Source organism: Lissotriton helveticus, chromosome 2_1, assembly GCF_964261635.1.
Source record: "Lissotriton helveticus chromosome 2_1, aLisHel1.1, whole genome shotgun sequence".
Classification (NCBI taxonomy): domain Eukaryota; kingdom Metazoa; phylum Chordata; class Amphibia; order Caudata; family Salamandridae; genus Lissotriton; species Lissotriton helveticus.
This window is the reverse complement of record NC_136059.1, coordinates 1,332,900,419-1,332,926,846: the sequence shown is the minus strand read 5'-3', so window position 1 is coordinate 1,332,926,846 and position 26,428 is coordinate 1,332,900,419. Positions and strand designations below refer to the sequence as shown.

General features: G+C 44.9%; 1 protein-coding gene across 2 annotated transcripts in view; it reads right to left on the bottom strand.

Moving 5' to 3' along the window:
- Positions 1-26,428, bottom strand: part of STAP1 (signal transducing adaptor family member 1) — a 651,304-nt gene that overhangs the window by 428,358 nt on the left and 196,518 nt on the right. For both annotated transcript variants that reach the window (XM_078676250.1, XM_078676251.1), the window contains exon 3: positions 15,817-15,930. In XM_078676250.1, the coding sequence (XP_078532376.1) occupies positions 15,817-15,930 (114 nt within the window). The remainder of the gene's footprint in view (positions 1-15,816; positions 15,931-26,428) is intronic.

Sequence of the window (26,428 nt, the reverse complement as noted above, 5' to 3'; positions counted from 1 at the left end):
CCTTCGCAAGACCTCTGCAACTCCCTCGCCTCCTACTTCCACAACACGATCGCGGACATCCACAACAGCTTCAGCACTCAACCGACGCACGCCACGACCGAACGACCGCCCCCCACCACCACCCTCCGCGCCTGGACTCCGATCAGCACCGAAGACACCATCCGCACGATGAACTCCATCCACTCCGGATCTCCGACAGACCCCTGCCCTCACCACCTCTTCAACAAGGCCGACACTGTCATCGCACCCCACCTGCGGGACATCATCAACACCTCCTTCGACACCGCCACCTTCCCGGAGAGCTGGAAGCACGCCGAACTCAGCGCTCTACTCAAGAAACCATCAGCCGACCCCACCGACCTCAAGAACTACCGCCCCATCTCGCTGCTCCCGTTTCCGGCTAAAGTCATCGAGAAGACCGTCAACAAGCAACTGGCCGCCTTCCTCGAGACGACCGGTTCCCTCGACCTCTCGCAGTCTGGCTTCCGGGCCAACCACAGCACCGAGACCGCCCTGATCGCAGCTACCGATGACATCCGAGCCCTGCTCGACAACGGAGAAACGGCGGCCCTCATCCTCCTGGACCTCTCCGCGGCCTTCGACACCGTCTGCCACCGTACCCTAGTACAGCGCCTCAGCAACGTCGGAATCCAGGAGAAGGCATTGGAGTGGATCATCTCCTTCCTCGCCGGAAGGACACATAGAGTCCGCCTCCCCCCGTTCAGATCGGAGGCCACCGAAGTCATCTGCGGCGTTCCTCAAGGCTCCTCGCTCAGCCCAACACTCTTCAACGTCTACATGAGCCCCCTCGCAGCCATCGCACGCCACCACAACCTCAACATCATCTCCTACGCCGACGACACCCAGCTGATCCTCTCCCTCACCAACGACCCCACCACCGCCAGAGCCAACCTGCACGAAGGGATGACAGACGTGGCCAAATGGATGTCGAACAGCCGCCTGAAACTGAACTCAGACAAGACGGAAGTCCTCATCCTAGGATCCTCACCCTCCGCCTGGGACGACTCCTGGTGGCCCCCCGTCCTGGGCAGCGCACCCAAACCAACAGACCACGCACGCAACCTGGGCTTCATCCTGGACTCCTCCCTCTCCATGACCAGACAAGTCAACGCCGTCTCCTCGTCGTGCTTCAACATCCTGCGCATGCTACGCAAGATCTTCCGATGGATCCCCTCCGAGACCAGGAAGACGGTCACCCAGGCCCTCGTCACCAGCCGTCTGGACTACGGCAACTCCCTCTACGCCGGAACCACCGCCAAACTCCAGAAGAGACTCCAGCGGATCCAGAACACCTCAGCACGACTCATCCTGGAATCCCCGCCGCAGCCACATCTCCGGACACCTGAGAGACCTGCACTGGCTCCCGGTCAACAAGAGAATCACCTTCCGGCTCCTCACCCACGCACACAAAGCCCTACACAACCAAGGCCCAGGATACCTCAACAGCCGCCTCAACTTCTACGCTCCCAAACGCCAGCTTCGATCGACCAGCCACGCCTTCGCTGCCGTCCCCCGCATCCGAAGAGCCACCACAGGAGGAAGGTCCTTTTCCTACCTGGCTGCCAAGACTTGGAACTCCCTTCCGACCCGCCTCCGCCTGACCCAAGACCACCTCGCCTTCAGGAAGCAGCTCAAGACCTGGCTGTTCGAGCAGTAGCGGACCCCCCCCCCCCCCAGCGCCTTGAGACCCTCCCGGTGAGTAGCGCGCTATATAAATGCTGTGATTGATTGATTGAAAGATTGCTTCACATAGTGTTCACGCTCTGCTATACGCAGATGACATTGTAATGCTGGACCTTACACCCTTTGGCTTGCAAAAGCTACTGGACGCTTTAAATGATTACTCAAAGGATCATTTTTTAATTCCAAACTTAACAAAAACCAAAGTGGTAGCTTTTTCTGGTAGGAAACAAAGTGTAAAATACTGTTGGAAACTTGACGGGGTTAGAGTAGAAGAAGTTGATGAATATACTTACCTCGGCAGGATTTTCTCAAAGAACTTGCAGAATACAAAACAGATAAACAATCTAAAGAGAAAATCAGAATTACATGCCGGGGCTCTCTCCAGATTGTACTCCGCCACAGGAAATAGGCACTTCTCTTCATTGTTAAAAGTGTATAGAGCAAAAATTCCACCGGTTTTATCTTATGCTACTGAGCACATACCAATAAAGCAATGGTCCTATATGGACCTAACCGAAGGGAAAATTTTGAAAAAAATCTTAAAGGTTTCTAAATCAACACCCGTCCAAGCCCTAAGACTGGAATTTACAATAACAAGCTCCTATGCTACAGCTGTGGCCAACGTCATCAGATGGGCTTATAATATCCTGCACGCAAAGGAAGGATCATTGCGATCCTTGCTAAAGACCGAGACATTTGAATTAGACGCATCAAAACTCAACTTTTACAGGAATATGTCAGCGGCATTTGAAATTGCTAATCTTACTAAAGACATTTTGCTTACTTGGTCTAATTCACAATTGAAACTCTTTCTAAAATGTTTCACACCTAGACTGAGCTTTGATCTTGATCTTGCATATTGTAGTAAGTTATCTACATACAAACTCTATACTGAGACATTGGAATACAAGCAAATACAGCCATATTTAGGGTTTTCCCTTACGCATGGTGCAAGAAGGGCTATAACAATGTTGCGCTTAGGTATTTTACCCGTGTCAACCTTTACCTCTAGATGGTCATTAGCTGGTTCCCCGATATGTAAACTCTGTCAAGGAGGTGATCAGGACATTGAGCATATTTTATTTGTATGTCCCTATCCAATTATAGTCTCAGCACGGGCAAGATATCTTGACCTGATATATCGTAAATGTAAAATTAGTACAGTAAAAAATTTGTTACTAGTGGGCAAACAACCACCCAGTGAATGGGTTTGTTATAATTTTTACAAATTTCTAACGTCTTTTTTAACATTATACTAACTTTTGTTGATTTATCCTTATGTAAATTGTTTTTAAATTTGTGGTCCTCAGTTGAGTACCAATACAAATAAAAAATCTTTGACTTGACTTGACTTGAGATCAGGGTCCAAATCATCCAAGGGTGCCGGGACAAGACACTAAGAGACCTCATTCTATGCCAGCCAGAGATCATCCTAGAGAATATACAAATTTTGGCACAGACTCACAATATGTCTGCAGCTCGAGCCAGTAAAATGGACCAGGCCCTAATGAAAGCCCATGAAAGACCGGCGAGCATCAAGACAGAGCAAGCCGATGCTCTCCGCACGAAGACACGTAAAGACACTCCCAATAAACAAAGACCTGAACCGCTCAAGGCGAGGTGCGGGTACTGTGGGCATGAGGCACACTCGGCAAATGAGTGTCGGGCACAGGGGCAAGACCTTTTCCAACTGCAGGATCCCCAACCATTTTGCGGCAGTATGCAGAAAGAGAAACCAAGGGAGAGACACCAGAGGACAAAGACCACCCTAGAGAGCGGTGTGACAGTTGTCCATCAGAGACCCAGCACAGCCAGAAGAACTACAAGGGGCCAGTCGATGGTACATGGGGCATTTACTTCATTTCGTTCACACGAGAACTCAAGAACCGCAGAAGACTCCAACCAACATGCATGGTCTGGATTGCCATATCCGAAGTCAATGCAATCATCAACACCGGAGCCTAAGTGAACGTGATGGGCTTCCAGCAATATCACAAATCCAGCCCACCGTCTTGGACCAAAATATTTGCCTGTGGGAGCCAGTCCCCGCTGCCACTCAGAGGTAAGATTCCAGTACCCGTGAAGTCCGAAGGATACGAGGTGATGACAACGATCCATGTCATAGACTGAGAGGCGGACACCCTGATCAGCAGTTACACAGCTGAGGCCCTAGGGCTAGTGTAATTTGCCAGAAGGGTCTGAGCACACCAGGTGAACAATGTATTAGATCAGTTTCCCGAGCTTCTCCAAGGGCTAGGATGCCTCAAATGTGCCCCCATCAAACTACATATTGACACGACAGTCACCCCCATGGCTCTACGACACAAACGGATCTTGTTCCACCTGAGGCCCCCTAGTGGAAAGGGAACTCGAAAAATATAGAACAGCAAGGGGTAATTGAAAAAGTCTCAGGCCCAACGTCGTAGGTATCCCTGACATTAATCGCAGAGAAGCCCAAACAACCGGGAGCAATACAGCTGTGTATCGACATAAGGCTGCCCAGTCACGCCATCAAGCGTGAGCGCCACATCACACCCACGATGAAAAACATAATTGTGGATGTCAATGGATCCTGCTGGTTTTCCAAGTTAGATCTGAATGACGGATATCACCAGTTGCCCTTGGCAAAAGACAGCATGTACATCAGAACTTTCAACACGCATCTAGGGCTGTAGCGGTACAAACGGCAACATTTCGAAATATCCTCAGCGGCTGGGGTATTCCAGAACACCATCCGTGAACTGCTCTACGGCCTGCCCGGGGTCTTCAACATCAGTGATGATATCTTGATCCACTCCGCCACCGCAGCCGACCATCACAAACACGAGAAGAGCACTCTACGATGCCTCAGCGAGCATGGCATGATGCTGCATTGGGAAAAAACCCTGTTCTTCCAACCCTCACTGGAGTACATTTTCAATCAGGAAAGTATCCAAGTAGACCCGCGAAAGTCTCAAGCGATCCAGAGTGCGCCTGCCCCTACCTCGTCCACAGAGGTAAGAAACTTCCTTGGCATGGCCACCTACTGCGGAAGGCTCATCCCAGACCCCGCAACCCACGCCGAGCCACTACGGGTGCTCACAAAGACCGACGTCAAGTGGAGCTGGGGAAAACGTGACGAAGAGGCATTCCAAAACATCAAGGATGCCCTCCTGGGAGAAGCCATGCTTGCCTATTTCTACCTAGCAAAGCACACTGAGTTACTGGTGGACGCCAACCCAGTGGGGCTAGGAGCAGTGCTAGCCCAAGAACAGGAACCGGGGCGATGGCGGCCCTCTCATTCGTCAGCAACTGTCTGACCCCACCGAAGCCAGGTACAAGCAAATCGAGGGAGAGGCGCTCGCCATAAAGTGGGCCTGCAACTACTTCCACCTCTACCTGAGTGGCCAACCCCTCACCGTAGTAACCGACCATCAGTCCCTATTTCCACTTTTCAAGGGTTCCGCCCCTCACCAGCCCCGAGGATAGAGCGGTGGGCTATCCAGCTTCAGCCTTATCAGATGAAAGTGGTCTATTGACCCGGAGAGAAAAACCCTGCAGACTTCTTATCTCGACACCCCCTCGACTACCAGAAGAAAAACAGGACAACGCAGAAGGGTCAGAACAGCATATCCAAATGATCTTGGTCGCTGCATGCCCTCTGGAAATGACGATTGAAGAAATCAAGAAGACAGCCGAGCTCTGACTCTCCAGGCTATCCAAATAGGGCCGTGGAAAGACTACCTCCAGCAAGCGAACATATTGGTGCCAGATGACAGGGAAGAACTGACAAAAATATGAAGGGTGCGGATCGAGCTGAGTGACACTCAAGACGGAGTACTTCTGCGAGGCTCGCACTTCATGATCCCCCAAGCGCTAAGACAAGTGACCCAGCTGGGCCATGGCGGTCACCAGGGCACCAGCAGGATGAAATCCCAGATGAGGGAAAAGGTCTGGTTCCCAGGGTTCGAGGCAGTGGTCAAGGACTTGGTTTGTCGCTGTCATGCCTGCCAGGTGACCTTTATGCCAGAACGGCCTGCTTCGGTGATCACTGAAGAGGCGTGCAGCGACCCATAGTCAAAATTGAGTATGGACTTTGGGAGTTTCCCGAAGGGAGAAGCACAGTCATCCTGGTGGACGCTTCCTCAAAATATACAATAGTCGAGACTATCCCCTCAACCTCCTTCACTAATGTGGCACCCGTCCTCGAGAAAGTATTCACAACTTTTGGGCTCCCCACACAAATTCGGAGCGACGAAGGGCCACCGTTCCACAGGTCTGAATTCGCCATATTCCTCAACCAGTGCGAGATTCATCACCGACGGATCATTCCCCAGTGGCCCCAGGCCAATGGGGATGTGGAAAGGTTCATGAGGACACGAAACAAAAGGCTAGGCTTTGCTACAGCCAAACAAGCGGCCCCGGAACAGTGCCTCAACACATTCCTCCAGGAGTACCAGAGCGCCCCGCACTGCACGACACTCCAAACGCCCTGGGCGCTCATGTTCGTCGGGCCCTGGAGAGACCTGATCCCCACCTGTGTGGGGTGGAGGCCTCCACCCCACAGCATCCAAGACACACGGGTACAACAGGCGTGGCGCTACGACCAAGCCAGCGAAAAGCGCCACACCGCATCAAGGTCCCTCTTCCCGGAACAACTGTAATCCTCAAGGATCGCCGACCCGGTGGGAAGATTCGAACTACCCACAAGCCTGGCACCTGGACAGTGGTGGCCAATAGTGGTACATAGTGACTGCCCGGAGAGGGAATAAAGAGATCTCACGCAACATATCGTGGTTCAAGGAAGTCCCATCTGCACCAGCCGATCAGGACGCCTGGATACCTCCAGACCCTGACGGGTACACCCTTAGCCCTGCAAGTGAAGACTCCGGAAACCCGGATCCCGCTCAGTCTCAGGTGAAGCTCCAAAGTCCTCTGCCAACCATGCCACTGCGGGGTGAACCACCCATCCAAAGTCAGCCCCATCGCTACAGCCTCAGGCCGAACCCTCGGCCTAACCAGCATCTGCAGGACTTTGCCTGTTGAATGTCAGAGACTGCCGTCAAAAGAGACATGGTGCCTACTGAACTTTAGAGACTACTGTCAAAGAGACCAATTTGGGGAGGGATGTAACAGGTCAGCGGTCTTTTCTCCCGGCATGTTTGCCAGATGTAGGGGCACGTCATCCGCAGGCCAGGTGTGGTCCATGGGTTGAATAAAAGGAGCGGAACCACACATGGCTCATCTCCCGGCTATCACCCACTGTGTGTGTGCTTCATTAATATTGTCTGCCCCATGTCATAATTTTCCATGTGCCCGGCCGATGATCCAACGCCGTGAGTGGCATCATCACACTGAGCACCGGCAGTTTTTTATAGGGGGCCTCGAAACGGTTCTCCATCAGGCTCTGTTTTGTGCTCTGGCACGGGCAGTCCATTTTTTTCGGACTGCAGTGACAGCAGGCATATTGATGTGCATGTGCTCACACTGCTCACTTCTCACTCGTGGAGAAGTTACGGCATGACGTCCTGCCAGGTGAAAATTGTAGGGGAAGGGAAATACTTTAAAGAGAGTCATTTTCTGTCTGGATTTCCCTTCTCTGTTTGAAACTCAGGAGCAGCAACATTGTTGGGGTGTCCGCAGAGCTTTAAGTGGAAGCTTTTTCAATATTATATTTAGGCTGTGGGGTTTTAGGTTTAAACCTATAATAACTGATAAAACCCCACTTAAAGAAAAATAGCCCTCAACGGTGAAAACATATAAACACTGAAAAAACACCTGCACAAAAACAAACTAAATGCCAATCAAAGAAAGGAAAAAGAGTGAAAGAATCATTTTATTCTACCTGAAGAGGTCAATACAATTTAACTTTGTTACACAAGCTAGCAGTAAGAAAGACTGGCTAACATTATTCTGCTTGAGATTTGTTCTTTAGGGATGCCACTAAAATATTGTTTCTCCTTCCTTTTACTTTTCCCAGTTTTGTGACCTTTAGTCTAAAGATGCAGGGTTTAGTTTCATATTTTAGGTGTAGTCTAATTATTTTATAAACTGAAGAGAATCAGTAAATATCAAACTCATATTTGATATTTTGGCTGCATTTGATTCTTTCACTGATAGGTAAAATGGCTGGTTTCATAAAAATCTTTCCTAATATGTGTCATCACATTTACCCACAGAGAATGGGTAATAACCCTTAATACATCAGACCATAGTTTCTAGTGGGTCAGTATTGATAGTGGGTGAATTGCCAACACCAAACTGTGCAACCACCAATGCGTGAGAGCATCCCTGCCATGGGCACACCATAGGTACTTAGTAAAAAGACTCCATCAAAGTTTCTTTTAAGTTTCAAAAGTTTCAAAAAGTTTCTTTATTTTTCAAAACTAATATTTCAATTCATATCAGGCTTAATGTATATCTCATCATGATACATCATTCAAAGTCGTTGTTTATAATTTGCATTATTAGATACTCCAATGCATTTCGGGCATCTTGGCCCTTTATCAAGGAGCCCTGAAACATAAGGATATAGCAATCAGCATGCTTATAACCATCAGATTGACACATAACACATTTAACTACTTATATTAGCATGTAATCATGGCTCTAGATAAATGCTTAAACATATTAAAGGTGGCAGCGTGATATTTACTACAACTGTAAGTGACGATGAACTGATTGTGCTCGGTGAGAAAGTGTAGAGTATAATGAGCAACGACAAACTATGCTCGATAAAAATGTGTGGGGCTGTGTGTTAAATTCGATGGCTCGGCTTAAACCGAAACGGAAAGCTGTACTCGAAAAACTATATATGGGACTGTGTGTTAGATTCAATGCTTGGCTTAAACCATAACAAGTGGCATCGCCTCTAAGAATCGTGTGGGCAAATAGTAACAGTGACAGTCACCGTGCGTATTAACCAAAGGGGCCCAAACTTACTCGAGGTTCCAGATGAGTGGTCTTGAGTGTTTACGAGTGTTTGGGGAGTGTCATTAACGGTTAAGAAGTAGCGCAAATCGGCTGCTTCAATCACGTGGGGCGAGCATAACAAGTAAAAATAGACAGAGGACAATGTGTACTGGGAGCGAGTGTGGCGGCCATGATTAAGAGTGTCAATACATCGACATAAAAGTAAAAAAAAAAAAAAATGCAATCTGCAATGTAAACCACACAGTAAGGAAATGTAGCATCAGAAAACCACCGATGTGGGTGGCTAAATGAAACAACTGAATTCCAGCCGGTCATTAAGTCCAAACGGCTTCATTGACTGTAATTTGTAAATCCATGCAATCTCACGTTGTAACAAATGTTTATTATTGTCTATACCTTCTCATTTTTTGATGATTTCAAGAACCATGAATCCTGATATGAATTGAAATATTAGTTTTGAAAAATAAAGAAACTTTTTGAAACTTTTGAAACTTAAAAGAAACTTTGATGGAGTCTTTTTACTAAGAACCTATGGTGTGCCCATGACAGGGATGCTCTCACGCATTGGTGGTTGCACAGTTTGGCATTAAGAATTGACATGCATGGATGGACATGTCACCTGCAGGAGCACCCTAACTAATTGAAATTCGATATCCGATAGAAACCTGTGGAAAGATAGCAGTGCACCCCCTCGCTGTTTGCTTTATGAATTGCCAACACTTCAGGCTTTAAACATTCAATGCAAGGTATAGTGACAAGTATATATATCACCAAGCATCTGGGATAGTGGTGAAAACATGACACCAGACTTTTGGAAAACATGGAACGCAGTGTCACTTGTAATGCTCTGCAAAAAAGGTTCTTTCCAAGTTCAACAAAGATTGCAGTGATATTGCTTGAGAAAAACTATAATATAACACTAACACTAACAAGATATGAAAAAAACATAACCTGCACATCTCGCACCTTGAGGACCTTCTCCCGATCGGGTGTGGAGCTACAATAGATCAAACTATACTGGTAGCATCATCTAGTCCTCAATAACATAATGAAAACGCTTCGTTGGGGCTTAGAATGGGTCTGGGGTACCACAAACCGGACGTGTTCCGGTTAGACATACAAGGGATCCTCAAGGGTGGGGGGGTGGTGTTCACTAGGGTTAGGGTAAAAAAGCATAAAATGTTCCTCATTTCCGAATTGGTTGTTGACAATTCTATCTCAAAAAAATGGACAGATTGAATATTTCAGACAAAGATGAAGGGTTGTATGCTTGTAATGTCTACCCCTACTAATTATACCAGCCATGAGTACTATTAACCGCATGCATGCGCCCGCGATTTTCGCGCTGTGCGGCTTGTTAAAAAAAACGCGTTACATGACGAGCTGAGCTCGTCATGAGCATGCGAGCGGCGCAACTCATGACGAGCTCAGCTCGTCATGAGCATGGAAGGGGTTAAGATTCTCTCCTGGAATATTAATGGCCTGCGCACCAAACCTAGATCGAATAGGATCTTACAATATTTACGTGATTTTGATGCGCAGGTCATTATACTTTAGGAGACACATTTGGTTGAGGCCGAGTTACTCGATTTGGTTAACAAAAACAGATGGATAGATCTGTCTGTTTCTACTTCTCAAACTGCCACTACTAGAGGGGTCGCCATTCTTTTTAAGAAAACTATTACCACCAGACTCATAACACAAAAAGTAGGCCCCGCAGGCAGATGGGCTATCGCCACAGTGGTTATAGGCGGCTCACGCTTTACGATAGCTGGATATTATGGGCCAAATCGAGACGACCCCTCGGCCTTGGAATCATTATTTTCTGAACTTCTGCACTTTCCAGAACCTGTCATAATTGCAGGAGATTTTAATATCGTACTTGACCCCTTGTTAGACAAAACCCCCTCTAGTCAACAACACACTTTATCTAAATCCAGAGCTTTTTTACTTAAAGCTATGTATCAATACGGAATTATAGACATTTGGAGAGCAAGGTCAGGGCAGAATACCGTTTTTTCTTTCTGAAATTTCAAATATCATCATCAATCCAGGATTGACTTCTTTTTAGTAAGCAGAGCTTTGCTTAATTTAGTAAAAAATGTTACCTACCTACCATCACACCTATCGGACCACTCCGCAGTCCTTTTAGATCTTGAAGACTTGGTTCAACTCCCGATCAGGTCATGGTCTCTTGATAGGTCCCTTCTTACACCTCTAGACGATCTGGAGTATATTAGAGCAGAAGCACAAGAATTTTTTCTAGTTAACATCGGTTCTGCAAGCTCTAGCTCTGTTTGGGACGCTTTTAAGTGTTCCTTGCGAGGGGTTATCAAGAATAAAACTACTTTCTGTAGGAGGCAGTATACCCAAGAAGTCGCATCTATTGAGGCTAACCTGCTACTAGTCCAAACTGAACTAGAAGCTTCCAGCAATGCTCCTAATTCCATTACACAGGCCAAACATGAGAAGCTGCTGGAACTCAAAGGGCAACTGGCTTCAGTACTTAATCAGCGCATCCTCCAAAAGTGGGAAGCAAGTAAACTAGCCCATTTTGAATTCGGAGAAGGGGCGGGTAAACTACTAGCTTGGAAGTCTAGAACCGACTGGACCCGTAATAACATAGGGTCCATAACAACTAGTTTTGGTTCTGTATCTTCGGAACTAGAAATAAGATCAGCCTTTAAAGATTTTTTTCAAACCATCTACCAAGAGGACAATAACATCTCCCTCGAAAATAAAGGAGTGGCTGAATTGTATCTCCTTGCCAACATTTTCCCCAGAACAAAACGCTTTTTTAGATCAGGCTGTTACGGAAGAAGAGGTGGTGACTGCTATACGCAACAGCAAAGGGGGTAAGGCGGCGGGGCCTGATGGCTTGCCTGCCGAGATATACAAGCACCTTGCGGGCGATATAGCCCCTTTCCTTGCTGTGTTATTTAATGAAGTATTGCAGGAGGGAGTCTTACCGCCCATATCTTGGAATAACGCATCCATCACACTCATCCTGAAACCAGGCAAGGCCTATACTGACTGCGGATCCTACCGCCCCATCTCAATTCTCAACGCTGATTATAAGATCTTCGCGTCCCTCTTAGCCAAGAGGCTGGGTCAGGTCGCTCTCTCAGTCCTACATTCCAACCAAAAGGGCTTTGTTAGGGGTCGCCAGCTCTTCGAGCTGACGTACGACCTGATAGGAGCAATCGACATGGCAACTAGCTCCTCTATGCCACTCGCAATCCTCACGCTTGACGCCACCAAGGCCTTCGACAGGGTCAATTGGTTGTACCTGTTGGGGGCCTTGGAAAAATTCGGCGTGGGTCGGGCTTTCCGCAGAGTGGTGGAACTCCTATATCACAATCCATCTGCTTCGGTCTTGGTCAATGGTGGCCTATCAGACCCATTCACTATTACAAGGGGCACTCGGCAGGGTTGCCCTCTATCTCCCCTGCTTTTCGATCTCTATATTGAGCCGTTTGCTCAAAAAATTCGGGAGGACAATAACATCACACCTTTCAGATATGGAGATTGGGAAAAAAAGTGTCCCTGTATGCAGACGACATTATGATCATGACGTCAGATATCAGCACCGCTTTTCCGGCAGCCATAAATTTAGCATTGGAATTCGGTAAAATATCAGGGTACGAGGTCAATGCCTCCAAGACCGAAGTTATGATGTGGAACAGCGAAGCAACAGGGCTTTCTGAGCAATTAAGCAGTAACATGAGATATCTAGGCTTAAGAATTGTTAAGGATATCAACTTGATTGCCTCTACCAACTTCGCTTTAGTTGCTAAAGAATGTAGGAAGCTAATGGGATATTGGGGGCATCTTCCACTGACAATCCTGGGTCGTGCAAACCTAGTGAAAATGTCCATTTTACCTAAGTTGACTTTCATTTTTAACAGTATACCACTATATTTTGACACAACATTAATAGCAAAGATGCAGAGTGACATCTCTTCATTTATCTGGAAGAACAAGAGTGTAAGAATAGCCTGGAAGAAGTTAAGGCGTCGCAGGGAGAAGGGTGGTCTGGCCGGTCCTGACCTTCAGATATACGCGTGGGCTTTTCAGATGACACATGCCCGAATGTTGCTAAACACTCCATCAGACCAAGGCATAGGGATGATGTTTACAGCATTATTACAGTGTGAAGGATTGGGGCAGTCTGGTTTTCTTTTTAAGGTTGGAGACCCCAAATTTTTCAAGAAGGTCAAACTGAAGGTGCTGCAGGGCCTAGCAAGAACTTGGTTCAATCTCAGAGTTGCTACTAAACTAGGATACCATTCGAACAGATATCCTATATGGGATCTCCCTGCTCCCCCAGGTTGGGTAAACGATACACTGGTAATTCCATTAATAGACGCTGGAATCTCAACATGGGGTGACCTGTTTGTGGAAGGGGCCATGCTTTCCTGGGAACATCTAGTGAGCAAGGTGGGCCCCAACCTCTCTAGATTGAAGTTTTTGCACATCTCAAGCTGGGCACAAGCACAGTCAGCTAGAGGTCCCCGTCGTTTCAACATGCCCCTAGGAGAAGGTAGCCAACTGGAGTCCTCTTTGCTTGATAAAACACCGGCACCCAAGGAGGTTTCCCTTTGGTATAACCTAATCTTGGAAGAGATCGATGGGGAATTCCATCTTCCAGTCCTATTATGGAGCTCCCTGTTGCCTTCTGTGAATTTGACCGATTTATGGCTAATCTCCTGTAATGTTCTCTGGGACATAGTCAAACCAGCCTGGCTCCACAGGAACCACCTTTTTACCCTTCACAGGGCCTACTACTCCCCCCAGAGACTGTCTAAATTTTCAACAGGGGAACCGGTGGCATGTGCCCGGTGTGGTCTAGTGGCAGCCTCAGACGCACACATGTTTTATGACTGCCCACACTTAAAGTCTTATTGGGATTCAATTGGCAACAAACTAAAATCTTCAATAGGTTCCACAGTGGTTATAGATCTTCGGCTAGTAATCTTTGGTTTAGTGGATCAAAAGCGAAGTCCTGCTAACAACCTTTTGTTCTACTCTATCTTGGTGGCCCGTAGAGAAATCTGCAAGCGGTGGAAAGAGGCTTCTCCTCCGTCGTTTCATGACTGGTGTTCCTCCATGTTACAAATATCAAAAATTGATCTCGCCAGGGCCGGGAAACCAGATAAAAGAGCTTTTTGGCAGATACTCGATTGGTCCCATTAGTCTGAGCTGGGTTTTTTTTTTTTTTTCCCCCAGGTCCGATGATTACGAGGCCATGATATACTCTCCCTGCTAAAACATCTCCGCCCTTTCTCTCAGCGAATTGGTGTTACAAGTAATGGTGGTAACTGGCTAATGGTAAAAATCTGAACTACATGCAACAAGGCGTAAGGATTGGCTGGGTGAACGACATAGCTGTAGGGTTTTAGCAGATCAGTACATTGTTTATACCCCTACCAGTCTTCGACTGAGACAGCATGTAAACTCCCCGATATGCCATCCTTCCCTGTCCACAGTTTCGACAGATTACAACCATGGTGGAGATGAGGACAAAAACAAAAAAAAAGATTGCAGTGATATTGTTTGTATTTGCAGTGATTCAGCTATGTATATAAAAAAGTTGTGTGATGACCTGTCAAATTGATACCTGAGCTGAAGTAATTCCCTGTAGGAGATCCTTGCCACTTGTTAGATGGTATGCTGAAAGCATCTTTACAGTCTTAAGAGTTAATGAGGGATGCTATTGACTTTTTGTCCATTCTGGTGCACAGTTTTCTTATGCACAGGAACTAAAACACAAATATTTATCATTTTGTGCTTTATGTGGCATCAAAGAGTCATTCCAACTGTGTCCCTTAGCTGATGGTTCTCATCCCAAGGGACTATGAATGCTGAGAGGGCCTTTTCACAGATGTTTACATGGGAAGGAAACAGGGAGCGCACATGACCCAAAGACTCACTGAAGAAGTATTGTATGGTGTACTACAATAAGATTAATTTGCAAAAATCTATTTGGAACTCATATACACTATATGTACACAGTTTATATACCCTGTTCTTTCAGTGCAGAAAGCAAGCAAAAAAAAGCAAAACATTCAATAAACACCGGAAAAACACTTTTTCTTTTGTTTTTAGTGGCGCGAAAATGTGTAACCACTGATAACTGTTTTTTAAGATATTCAAAACACTGAAAAAACCCCACCAGAATTTACCAAAAATAGAAACTGAAAACAGGAAAGCCTAATTATATTCAAGCCATAGTTGCTGTTTATATATCTTAGGCAACTCACCACCTTTGGCAAAGCCAATACTCATGACTTGTTGTAGGTATGCAGTTACTTGTTGTATCATATATGTGGATGCAATAACAGAAACAGCAAAATACAAGCTGTGCGGCACACTATGCTAATCACACACTTTTATCTCACTTGTTTTTAAGCCACGCCCTTAATTACATTGGCCACCCCCCTTTGGGAGACACCCCAGTTTTTGTTATCCCACTCAAAGCCGTGATTGGGAGTCTCTGCTTCCTGCCAAGAAGTGACATAGTGGTAACCCACCGCAATACACTGCTTTCTGAAACCACCATGTGCTTTGGCCGTTTTGTATTTACTTACGTGTAAAGCTTGTTTTTTGTTGTGTTTTTTTTTACCTTTAGTTGGAGCGTTAGCAGCACTGTACTTAACAACATATTAGGCGGGCGTTATATGAATAAGTAGAAGGGAGACGTGAACGGACAAAAAATAGCAACATTTATGGTAAGTGTAGCGCAAATTGTCGAGGATTAAGTGACAGGAAGGGTTCGTGGGGTGACAATTGGGCAATGCCATGGGTCCTAAGGGTTTGAAGCTTAAGGAGAAGAGCCCAGAGGACTCCATATTATGACAGAAAAACAGAAGACGGTCAAACAACCGAGGAAACTGCTAACGGTGAGGGAATTGAGAGGTGATATGGGCGAGGCGCGGTTTCTTTTCTCCTCTAATCACGTTTCAAGGCTGCGTCACATATAAAGAGTTGGTGGAAATGGAGAGCAGGGTTTTTACCTAAGGTGTTCAGAGAAAGGAGGGAGTAGAAAACAATCCGCTACGTACAAAGCTATTAGGAATTTGAGCTCGACCTGAATTGTTTTTCAAACTACTGGGAAAGAGGAAGCAGAAAGTTACACAAGAAATCTGAGAGTCAACTCGGTCATGTTCAACAGCCTCGTGTTAAATGACGGGAATTTACCTTCAGCTGCACTTCCTCATGCGGTAGAGTCAGAGTGACCTTTGTCAGCTGCTTGTCAGATGGGAAGAAATCCGCGAGAGATTTCAAGTCCGTTAGGTCAACCATCTCGGAGTGCTGCATGGAGGGAATAAAAAAATAAATACATTAACATACCAGAGTCCACTGTGTGGAACCGCAAACTACAAATTAAGAGACATTTAAACTCTGAAATAGGAAATATTGAGCATTTAGAGGAGCGTGTTATTGAAAATTATTTCTGAAATGTGTTTTAGGGACATCTATTACCTACTTAAATACTATTTACGTTTCCTCAGTACTTTAAAGGGAAAATATAAGGGGAGGTGCTCACCAAATTGAGCTGTGGACTAAGGTTGGAGTTTGGCTCAGAGATAAGGAGGGTGCGGTGGGGGCTAAGAGGAAAGCATTTGTTAACTAGATTAAGGGCCTGGTTACGAGTCTGGTATTCCGACTCGCGGGGGCACGGCGGTGCTGCTGCGACACCGCCATGCATATTACAAATTTCAGGACCACCAGTGGAGTCATGAAGGTTCTTTCTCCAAGAAACTACTGGCGGTCACAAAACAAAGGGGTCCCTGCATGGCCCCTCGTGCCCCTTGCACGGGGGTGCATGCGGGGGGACCCATGTTGTGCTTCCTTGTGAGCATGCACCCCCAGTTCTAGCACGGCATGCACTTCACAGTCCATGCCGTGCTGGAATGATCTGTGGGTGTCCTGCGGCAGTGCCTTTCTAAGAAATACATAGGTGCCGTTGAAAGGCATTGCCGCAGGACCCCCACACTGCCCGTACGGCACCACAAAAAACTCGGAACCTGTCAGGCAGGCAGCAGCCCCGTTTGACAGTGGTGGATCGTGGCGGTGGCGGACAAACTGTCATGCATGCTGATAACAGGGCATTCCACTCCCCGTGGGTGCCTGTTATCCCAGTGGCCCCGTCCACAAGACTACGGGACACAATATTAAATGATAATAACAGTTTATTATTGTTTTATTTTTATTTTCTTTATGTCGCTGGAAGGGAAGGGTGACGATCCTCTGCCATAGCAGAGGAGCCACCGCTGACGTACAATAGAAACATGCCTTGAAAGGGTAAGTGAAGTCCACAGTACAGGTGCCATTGATTGTATATGACAGAAACAAGTGTTGGGGTGTATGTGGTCCTGCTGCCACCAGTCCTGAGGTGGGCAACTCGCTTGATTTACAGATCGCTACTAAACGGGCAAGGAATATTCTCCAAAAGTGCTTGAGCCAACATGCAAGGAGGACGTTTTTCCCTGTGGAGAAAGCCCATATCACACACTGGTTGGGCTGGATATTACTGCTTCTCTTCCAAACCTGGAAGTGGAGTTACTGCAGCCCTCTGCTGGAGTACATTTCTGACCATTTCCTGGGGGGGAAATAGGGACAGATAGGAGTTTCCAGCAACTTCCATGTTAATGAGAGTTCACAATCTTCCAAGGCACCACAACGTGAGAAGCCAATTTCTACTGCTCAAGAGGGATTTATGATGGTAGAGACATCCCTGCTCATGGTGGATCTCTCCTTCATCGTAAATGGATATTTATGCCAGCCAGGAATCACCTTAAGAATTCCTGGTAGGCATAAAATAGATACATTTGGTCATAATTTTACAACCAAATTAACCTTTGTTTATTGGCCCGTTTCATTGTTGCTGTTGAGAAATACACTCATTGTAGGTTGTTGCTCGTGTCCTGAACTACTCTTTGTCGTCTACGATACGCCCACACTTTTGGCAAAAGGGTTTATCATTTTAAGACAGGATAATTTGGTACACGTATATGTCGGTCACGATTTGGGAATAGCACGTGAGAGGTTTGCAGGCAAAAGACAGCGGTTTTCATGTGCTGATTTCCAATTAACCCCTTTAGAGCTTGTAAATAAACCTCCCCAGTGCTGCGCTGTCCATTGGAACTAGTGCTGAATGGACGTCCAACGGTCGTGCGCAGCACTGGGGAGGTAGTGGCCGTGACGACCGTTGGCCGACGGCAGCAATTAAGGGGTTAAAGAAAGGTCAAAACATGAGAAATAGCAATAGATTGACTAATAGAGAGGCAAGGTGTAGGTACAGTGTTACGCCTTCACAGTCAGAACCAGCCTTTGGTTCCTATTTCGGGGAATAAATCCTTTCATTGTCTCTTTGCGCTTGAGGCTTCGGTATAGCAGTAACTCGCGGCAAGCTGATTTTGGGCCTCTGATATCAGTCCCAAAGAGGTTTTAGTCCCCCTAGAGGTTTTGAGTCACCAAAGGAAGCTAAAGAGGTTGAACTTCCACCGCCTACTTATCTGTGAGCGATGTGGGGTACAGATAAATGCAACTGCAGTACACACACCTGGCTGACCCGAGGCTGAATGACAACGACCTACAAATGGATAAACATAACAAACGCTTCTATTCCAGAGGTCATCAATAGACAAGGGATATATCTATCAGTGGTGCAGCAGGAGCGATGGCACTAGGTCTAGAGTCCTAAGTACCCAAGTGCTTATAGAGCGGCCATTTCCTTGCCTGCAATAGGGCCCGTTGCACGATTGTAACGCTATAGCAATAGGCACGCTGTTTCAACCTCTCCCAAAATCTAGGCATAATACAAACCCCTGCAGCTCCTGTGGGTCGACCACTGGCCAGGGGGCCCAACCCTTCAATAGGCCCTCAGTCGTTCGGGGAGGGGTTGTTTGGTCAAAGCCAATATATGTCTGTGAGATGTGGTAGACTTGGGCCCCTCATCACATTTTTAAAGGAGGGACCTCTGAGTCTCCCATATTTCACAGACATTTATTAACCTTGGCCTGACTAAAGGCCCCCTCATACCCCCCCCCCCGGGTTGCCGGGGCTGCAAGGGGCTTGTGTTACGCCCCTGATTGCCTCCTAGATACTGACAAATAGGGTGCTTACTTTTTAGAAGGCTGCTGCTGAAAAACTACTGCTGATACTCTAACCTCTTTGACGCCCGGTCATTCATGGCTAATAGGCTTAATGGACAGAGCTGCCAACTTTAGAACTGGGGAACCAGGTTCCATTCCTGGCCTCTGCTCAGCATCCTGTGATTCTGGGCAAATCACTTAATCTCCCCATACCTCAAAAAAAAGCATGAATCTGATATTGTGTGATACCTGGTGCTCATGTGAAGCACTCTCTTGGCTCAAGTTTGCACCATATAAAACTACAAAAAGATGGTGCGCATGTATATTCGGCCCAACATGGGAATCTATACACGGGTTGGTCATGGTGTTGGTCTGACTTCTAGTGATTGAGGTTCTGTTTATATAGACCTAGCTCCCATGTTTTGTCCGGGGTAACGTAAAGCGAGTTCTATCCAGACAAATGTAGACTAGACTCAAGAAGGGAGCTCAACAGCCCACTTTAGTGTTCAGTCTTTGACACTGTAAATGCATACTATCTGATGGCTCAGAAGTTATTTTTTATTTCAAATGTGTTAACAGTTTTTTTGGCCTGGATTTCCCGCGCAGGATTGCTCAAAATCAGAATCCAGCAGGTTGGTAGAGGAGTGAGTTCAGCTGCCACAGAGGAGTGTGAGAAATAATTGATCTGAATCCCTACTACTGTATGTAGTTCATAGAAACGACATTGGCAGTGCCCTCTTTATAAAACCTAGCTTTCTGTGGTGAGTGAACCAATGGTTGAGTTTGGGTTTGACACCCTCGCTAGAAATCTCATGATCCAAGTACTCAACTTTACTTTGTCTAAATTTACATTTGGAAAACTTCAAAGTTAATCCTTCTTCTTGTACTTTTCTCAACACTTGATCCACATTTTTATCATGTTCTTCACACGTCCCTCCAAAAATGAAAATATTATCTTGGAAGGCAATAGCTCCCTTACAATCTTCTAAAAGCTCCTTCATTAACCATTGAAAGACAGAAGCAGAAAATGTCATACGTAAAAACTGGAACATGCCTTCTGGTGTAACAAAAGCTGTTAAGCGCTTAGACTCATTGTGCAATTCCACCTGATGATAAGCACTTGCAAGATCAATGGTGGAAAAAACAGAAGCACCAGACAATGTAGAAATTAATTCATGGATGTTGGGTAGAGGATATTTGTTCACCCAAATCTCCTTATTCAAACTGAGAAGATCCACACATAGACGAAGATCTCTTGTGCCTTTAAGCGATAAAGCAATGGGAGAAACCCAAGGTGATGATTCTATGGGCTAAATTATGCGTTTATGAACCAAATCATTCAACATCTCTTTAAGTTTATTCCTATAAGCTAAAGATACATTCCTTACTTTGTGCCTGACAGGAATAGCTTCATCATTTAAAATTATTCTATGTTTGAAATAAATGTATTCACATAATGAATTGACAAAAACTTTAGGAAAAGTTTCTTTGATTCTGTTAACGAATTTCTCATTGTCAACAGAGACCACACTGACAGAGGGTGAAGCATTAGGATCTGATTTAATGCCAAGTTCTTGTTGATGCGGCCAACCTTCAATAGCTACCCCTTTAGTGGCAACATATACCTTCCCTCTAGTTGTTCTTCCTTCAAATTCTATGTCTGCCCACATGGAACCTTCAAGATCAATCTTGTGACCAGAATAACCACCAGGATGAATATCCAGTGGAAACAATTTCCTCGTACCCCAAAGCTCACTGAACAATTTCTTCCAGATAATACTATACCAAGCACAAGAATCAACCATCATGTGAACAGGTTTGTCGTCAATCCTTGCAGTACAAGTGGGAAAACTCTTGTGATTGGAATCACTAACCCCAAGTATAGAATTTAATTCATAAGGAACTTCATCTTCATCATAAGCGATGTAATTAACCTTTTGAGAAGACCGACATACTTTATAAAAATGACCTTTTTTTACATCTCACACATATTTTTTCCCAAGAAGGACAACCTTTGTAATCACCAACATGGTTGGTACTACCACACCTGTAGCAGTATACAGTGTTTCTTTTGACAAAAATGTTGTTCTCTAATGTTTTCTTTTCAACATCTTTCTTGGTTCATGTATTCAGGCTGTTTTTAGATCCTGTCTGATTTTTTGCTAGAGAAACTTCTGGTTCAATATTTTGCACTTTGGTATTTTGACTTCTAATTTCTGTGTCAAATTTCTCAGGCTGTTCGATACCGCACTAAGAGAAGATTCTGTACCTAACCATAGTCTTTCTTGTATTTTTTAACTTTTGGTCTTCATCATTATTTGAGCTCTAAGTACTTGTTCAAAAGTAATGGTTTCAAATGTACAAGAACTGGCTAAAGTACATAACGCGATACATAATCCTCTATAGACTCTTCTTCCTTTTGCGCCCGTGAATAGAATTTGAATCTTACCATTAAAACATTGATCTTTTTCCCAAAACAAACCTTCATTTGTCTAGTGGATTTTTCAAAAACATCCATGTCACCAGCATCTTCAATAAGAGAAAGTTTATTGAATTCTTTCAAACCTGCACCTCCCAAACAATGCTTAAGTAAAGCTAGCTTCCTTTTTGCTGAACAGTCTTCTTTTTCAAAGACGTCAACGTACGCTAAAAACATAGGAAACCAAAGCTCCCATTCAATACTAAGCTCCCCTGCAACTTGTAGAAAATGTGGAGGTGCAGCAATATTAGCCATTTTGAAATTTTCACAGATACTATCAGTAAAAGAATAAATAAGCAACAAAGAAAAAAAATGGTAACCTTATTTTTAAAAAAAATTGTAAGTAAACATGACTGTAGTTAATCATAGTAATACAACAAGCAAGAAAGGTGTGTGCATCACTGTGATGCACTAACAGCCACTGAATAGACAATGAACAGTGTGCGCATCACCGCTGTGCGCAAAATTTAGCTGCAGAATAAACAAGCAATGGAGTGCACATCACCGCGCTGTATAAATACCAGGATGCACATCAAACTAAGTAGATTGTAATGTGTTGTATCCACCGATATTTCATTAAAAGAACAAGGTGTGCGCATCACTGTGATGCACAACAGTGTAGGAACTTCAACCTAAACTAAGATGGCCGCCAAGCGTCATCACGTAGCGTCAGCATGTTCCCAGAACGACTGATGTTAAATCTCAGGCATCATTGCGCAGAACTCTGTTTTCCAATAAGTGCGCATGCAGGAGAGTGCGCGTGCCAACCGAAGAAGTCAGGTCTCAGCGCAAGAAAAAGTGCAGGGCTCCAACGGTCAGCCACACCACCCGAACTCAATTAACCCAAAACGAGGACAAAAACACAATCCTACCAGACCTTGAAAGGCTCTGGGGATCGAGGCGACAGTAGCAGAGAGCAAGATAACACTTCCAGTAGAAAAACAGCGGGAACAACGCTGCTGATTTGAAGAAAAAGGTGAGTGCTGCCTTCTTCCGCTCGTCGCCAATTCGGGAAGTAACGAGAATGAGTAAATAGGTTCAGGAGTGAAGATTTATTCAGTATAAAAAAGACAGCTTATACATCCACCAGCAGGAGCCACCTATTACAGCAACTTGGTTCATCCCCTGACCGTCACCTGCCCAGCCGGACCTTGGGCACAGTGTCTCCCCTTCTCCCTGTCTCCCCCACCCCCCATCGTATTTCTGGCGCTCTGCTTTCTCTTTGTCGTCTTTCTTTCCAGCTTTCGGACCGATGCCCGTTGGAGCCTCCTAGAGAGCTATAGAGGAGAATGGCTTTGGATTATCTCCCTGGCCGTCTCCTACCCACTCGGTCTTTGGGCTGACTTTCCCTTTATTTCTTTTCCGTCTTCCCCCTCCTCTCCCTTCTCACTCCACCTCTCCCCTTTCCCTCTCTATTTGTCTCTCCGGACATTGGACACAGTTCTTCCTCATCTCCCTGCTATGGCGCCTTCCTCCCCTCCTTTCCTATAAATTCTCTCAACCTCGTTGTTTGTTTACTGTACCATACTATGCTATTGTAACTCATGTAATTTGTAATGCAATGTTTCTCTGTTATAGCGTTCTGATACGTACGGGTCTAGCCAGCGCTTTATAATCCTTTTGATGTACCTTCTAATGCAACGTTCCCCTGGTTATGCGCTCTGATACCTCCGGGTCTAGATAGCGCTATATAACCTTCGCAAATCAAATAAACTAAAAATAGTTTTTTCCCGAACCGGGAGACCTGAGCAACATGGCTGAGGACCGGTGGAGCTGCTTGACAGCTAATGAGGTGATAGGCCCTGGTTTCCCCCTTGACCGTCACCTACCCAGCCGGACATTGGGCATTGTTCCTCCTCGTCTACCCGCTATTACTCCTTCCTCCCCTCCCTCCTACGAATTACTGAAACATTGTTTATGTGTACTGTACCTTACTATGCTCTTGTATCTGATGTAACTTGTAACGCAACAATCCTAAATGTAAAGTGCTCTGATACCCTCTTGGGTAAAGTTTGCGCTATATAAAACGTTATAAATAAATAAATAATAACTGTCTTCTCCTGCTCCGTGTCAACCCTCTACTGCTCTAACCATGACGGCCTTAACATTCGACATGACATACTTAAGAACACTACAGTGAGCTAATTGGTGAATGTTGAAGATGGTGAACACGTGCGAATACCAAAGTTTGTGGACAACTATTAAACATTTGTAATAGTTTCATATCCTGAAAACACTCACAAATTCATTGCTGAGAATGTCGGAAACAGATGATTTTTTCAGTATCATTACTGGGAAGGAAAACACCCCAAAATGTATTGCCGTTTAAAAGAAGAGGTTTTCTTCATTGAAAAAGAAAGCAAGCATTGGAAATGCCAATAGGTTTCACCTACGAGAGCATTTGCTATGTAATTTGTTTGAGCCTTGATGGACAGAAGGATCGCTGTTCTGCAAAATTACAAAGTTTAAAATAAAAAACACTATGACGTGGAGCGCTGCTGCTGCATAGCGCTTTTTAAAACTTTGAGCCATGTTGCACAGCTGCTGCACTGCTGTATAACATGGAAAAAAATTCACAAAGCCAATAGCTCTCGCAGGCGAGACCTTTTGGTTTTGCTAATGCTTGTTGGTGACTGTAGTAACTAGATAGGCAGCTCAAAAATCCAAGGTAGGGAACAATACACCCCACTACCCAGATATCAAAATTCCTAATGGCTTTTACATGAAGTGTTCAGGTTGTCTCAATAATGACATCAATCTATCTTTCTCTGAGAAATATTTAATTCCCAAAAGATGTAGATGATCGGCTTAAGAATTTGAGTATCCACACTCAAACTGTGGAGATGGGCCTTTGCCAATACAGTTACAAGTGGATGAAGAATACATCGGTGTGAAAACCATGACGAAGATGTCGTATTCTTCTGTAAAAACGTGCATTAAAATGTATACATTTGATGTGGTAGGAGGAGCTAAGGTATCCCATTGCATGCTGGCAGCTATCGGGCTATCGGCAAGCCTTTTTCACAAGACAAATAGCAAAAGTGAATATTTTCGGGGTCATGAGGCATGGCAGTCATGGGCAGGGAAGATCAATGAATGGCAACCACAGAGAGAAAAAAAACTCAATTCGTGTCAGTGCTCTTCAGAGTTCGTTTAACTTTCACTAACTCCAGCTTGGGCAGTGTGTTAAACGAACAGAAATGCCACGTGGTACCAAAAAGAACATGGCGCACACGCCGCATTTCACTGACCCAACGGTGGAGACGCAGAGCAGCAGCTCTGGTTTGGCAGACGTCTCAGTGGGACAGCTGCCCTACTCTCTAGGAGTCCCTAGTCTGCCTTTAGACCTCTGATGTCTCGAGGCATTATTTACCACCTTTATATCATACCTGTGTGCATAACCACAGTCTCACTTTAATTGATTAACCTTGTCCGTTACCCAGTTTTACCCAACCTCACATTTTCATCCACTCCTACCTCTATCACCCACTCGCGAATTCTCTTTCATCTATTCTTTCTTTCTTTCTTTCTTTCTTTCTTTCTTTCTTTCTTTCTTTCTTTCGTTCTTTCTTTCGTTCTTTCTTTCTTTTGTTCTTTCTTTCTTTCGTTCTTTCTGTCGTTCTTTCTTTCTTTCTTTCTTTCTTTCTCCCTCATGTTTAAGCACCCTTGCATTCATTCAGACATACGCCATTACGGATCCGTCCCATTTATTCATTCATATATATTTCTCACACTCATTTATACGTTTGCACACTCGGGTATTCATCTGTTCATCTTAACATTCTTGTTCATTCATCCATCCCGACTCTCTTCTGTCCAACTACTCATGTATCAATTTCTTAACTCTTATTAAAATATTTATCTACTCATCCATATGTACACTTTTACCTTCTAATCCCTCTGCTCAGATTTCAGCCCATTCAATCACTTTCATTATATCACTCACCAACCCATTCATCCATCAGCCTCACGCTCTCATTCATTTAACTGTCCACCCTCAGGGTCATTCATCCACAATCCTGATACTGTCAATGCATCCAACACGACGGTGGTACATCCGCTCCTTATCCATCAACCCTTCCTGTCTTACTCATCCGTCCATTCATCCACGGATCCCTCACAGTGTAACTCTTTTTCTTTATTTTTTATTAGCAACACAGGAAACAACAGTATACAAAATGAATCAAACAAAAAGAAGTGATCTAAACGTCTACAGGATTGACATTAGGTTGGCATTAAATCATTTGGCAAATTCTTATTGGATCCAGACAAAGTATATACATATATCTTAAGAAATATACAACAGAAGTCAGTAATGATTTAGATAATACATAATGTTTCACCTAGAATATGAGAGACCCCCAAATCTTATTGAATTTAGCTAGAGACTTAGTACCCCTAAGCCTAGGAAGCGCCAATTCCATACTATAAATTTCATTAAAAAGAGACCACCATTCCATTATGTGTGGAGGATTAGGGGATATCCAGGCACGAGCAATTATAAGTTTAGCGCAGGTTACCATAATAGTGAATAAGGGTTTTTGTGGGATGTTCCTAACATTAGTATCTAACATAACTAACGCAGAATCTAAGGGAGATATACTCCCTAATTTCAGTGTCATTATGTTCTGGTGAGATGTCCAAAATCCTAGTAGTTTAGGGCAAGTATAAAATATGTGCACCAGATCTGCTGCAGCCAACGCGCACTTAGGGCATTTAGTTTGTTCACTGTATATACTATTCAAAGCCCATTTGGTAATTCTTTCTGGGGTATGGTAAAGCATACAGGTTATTTTAAATTGCAGCAATCTTAAACTTGACGAAGAGACCAAGTTATTTATATTACGTAGAGATAGACTAATTACAGCCGGAGTAATGTTGGTCCCTAACATCCTGCTCCACTTCTCTGATATTATACTGCAGTCCATGTTTCTATAGGTATTGAAAGATTTATAACAGCCACTAATTAGTGATTTAGTTTCCTGTGAATAGAAATGATCCCATATGCTAGAATCAGAGATATTCTTTAGTTTCATTTTTCGAGTAAAAAAGTCAAATATCTTTATGTACTTAAACTTCATGGAGTCAGGGATATTATATAATATTCTAAGTGTTTCAAAACTCAGGAACCCTTGTGCTCCATACAAATCCCCTAGCCTTTTTATTCCATGCGCTCCCCATATGTTAGTTAATCCATCGCTGAATATTCCCGGTAAACCAGGGTTTCCCCACA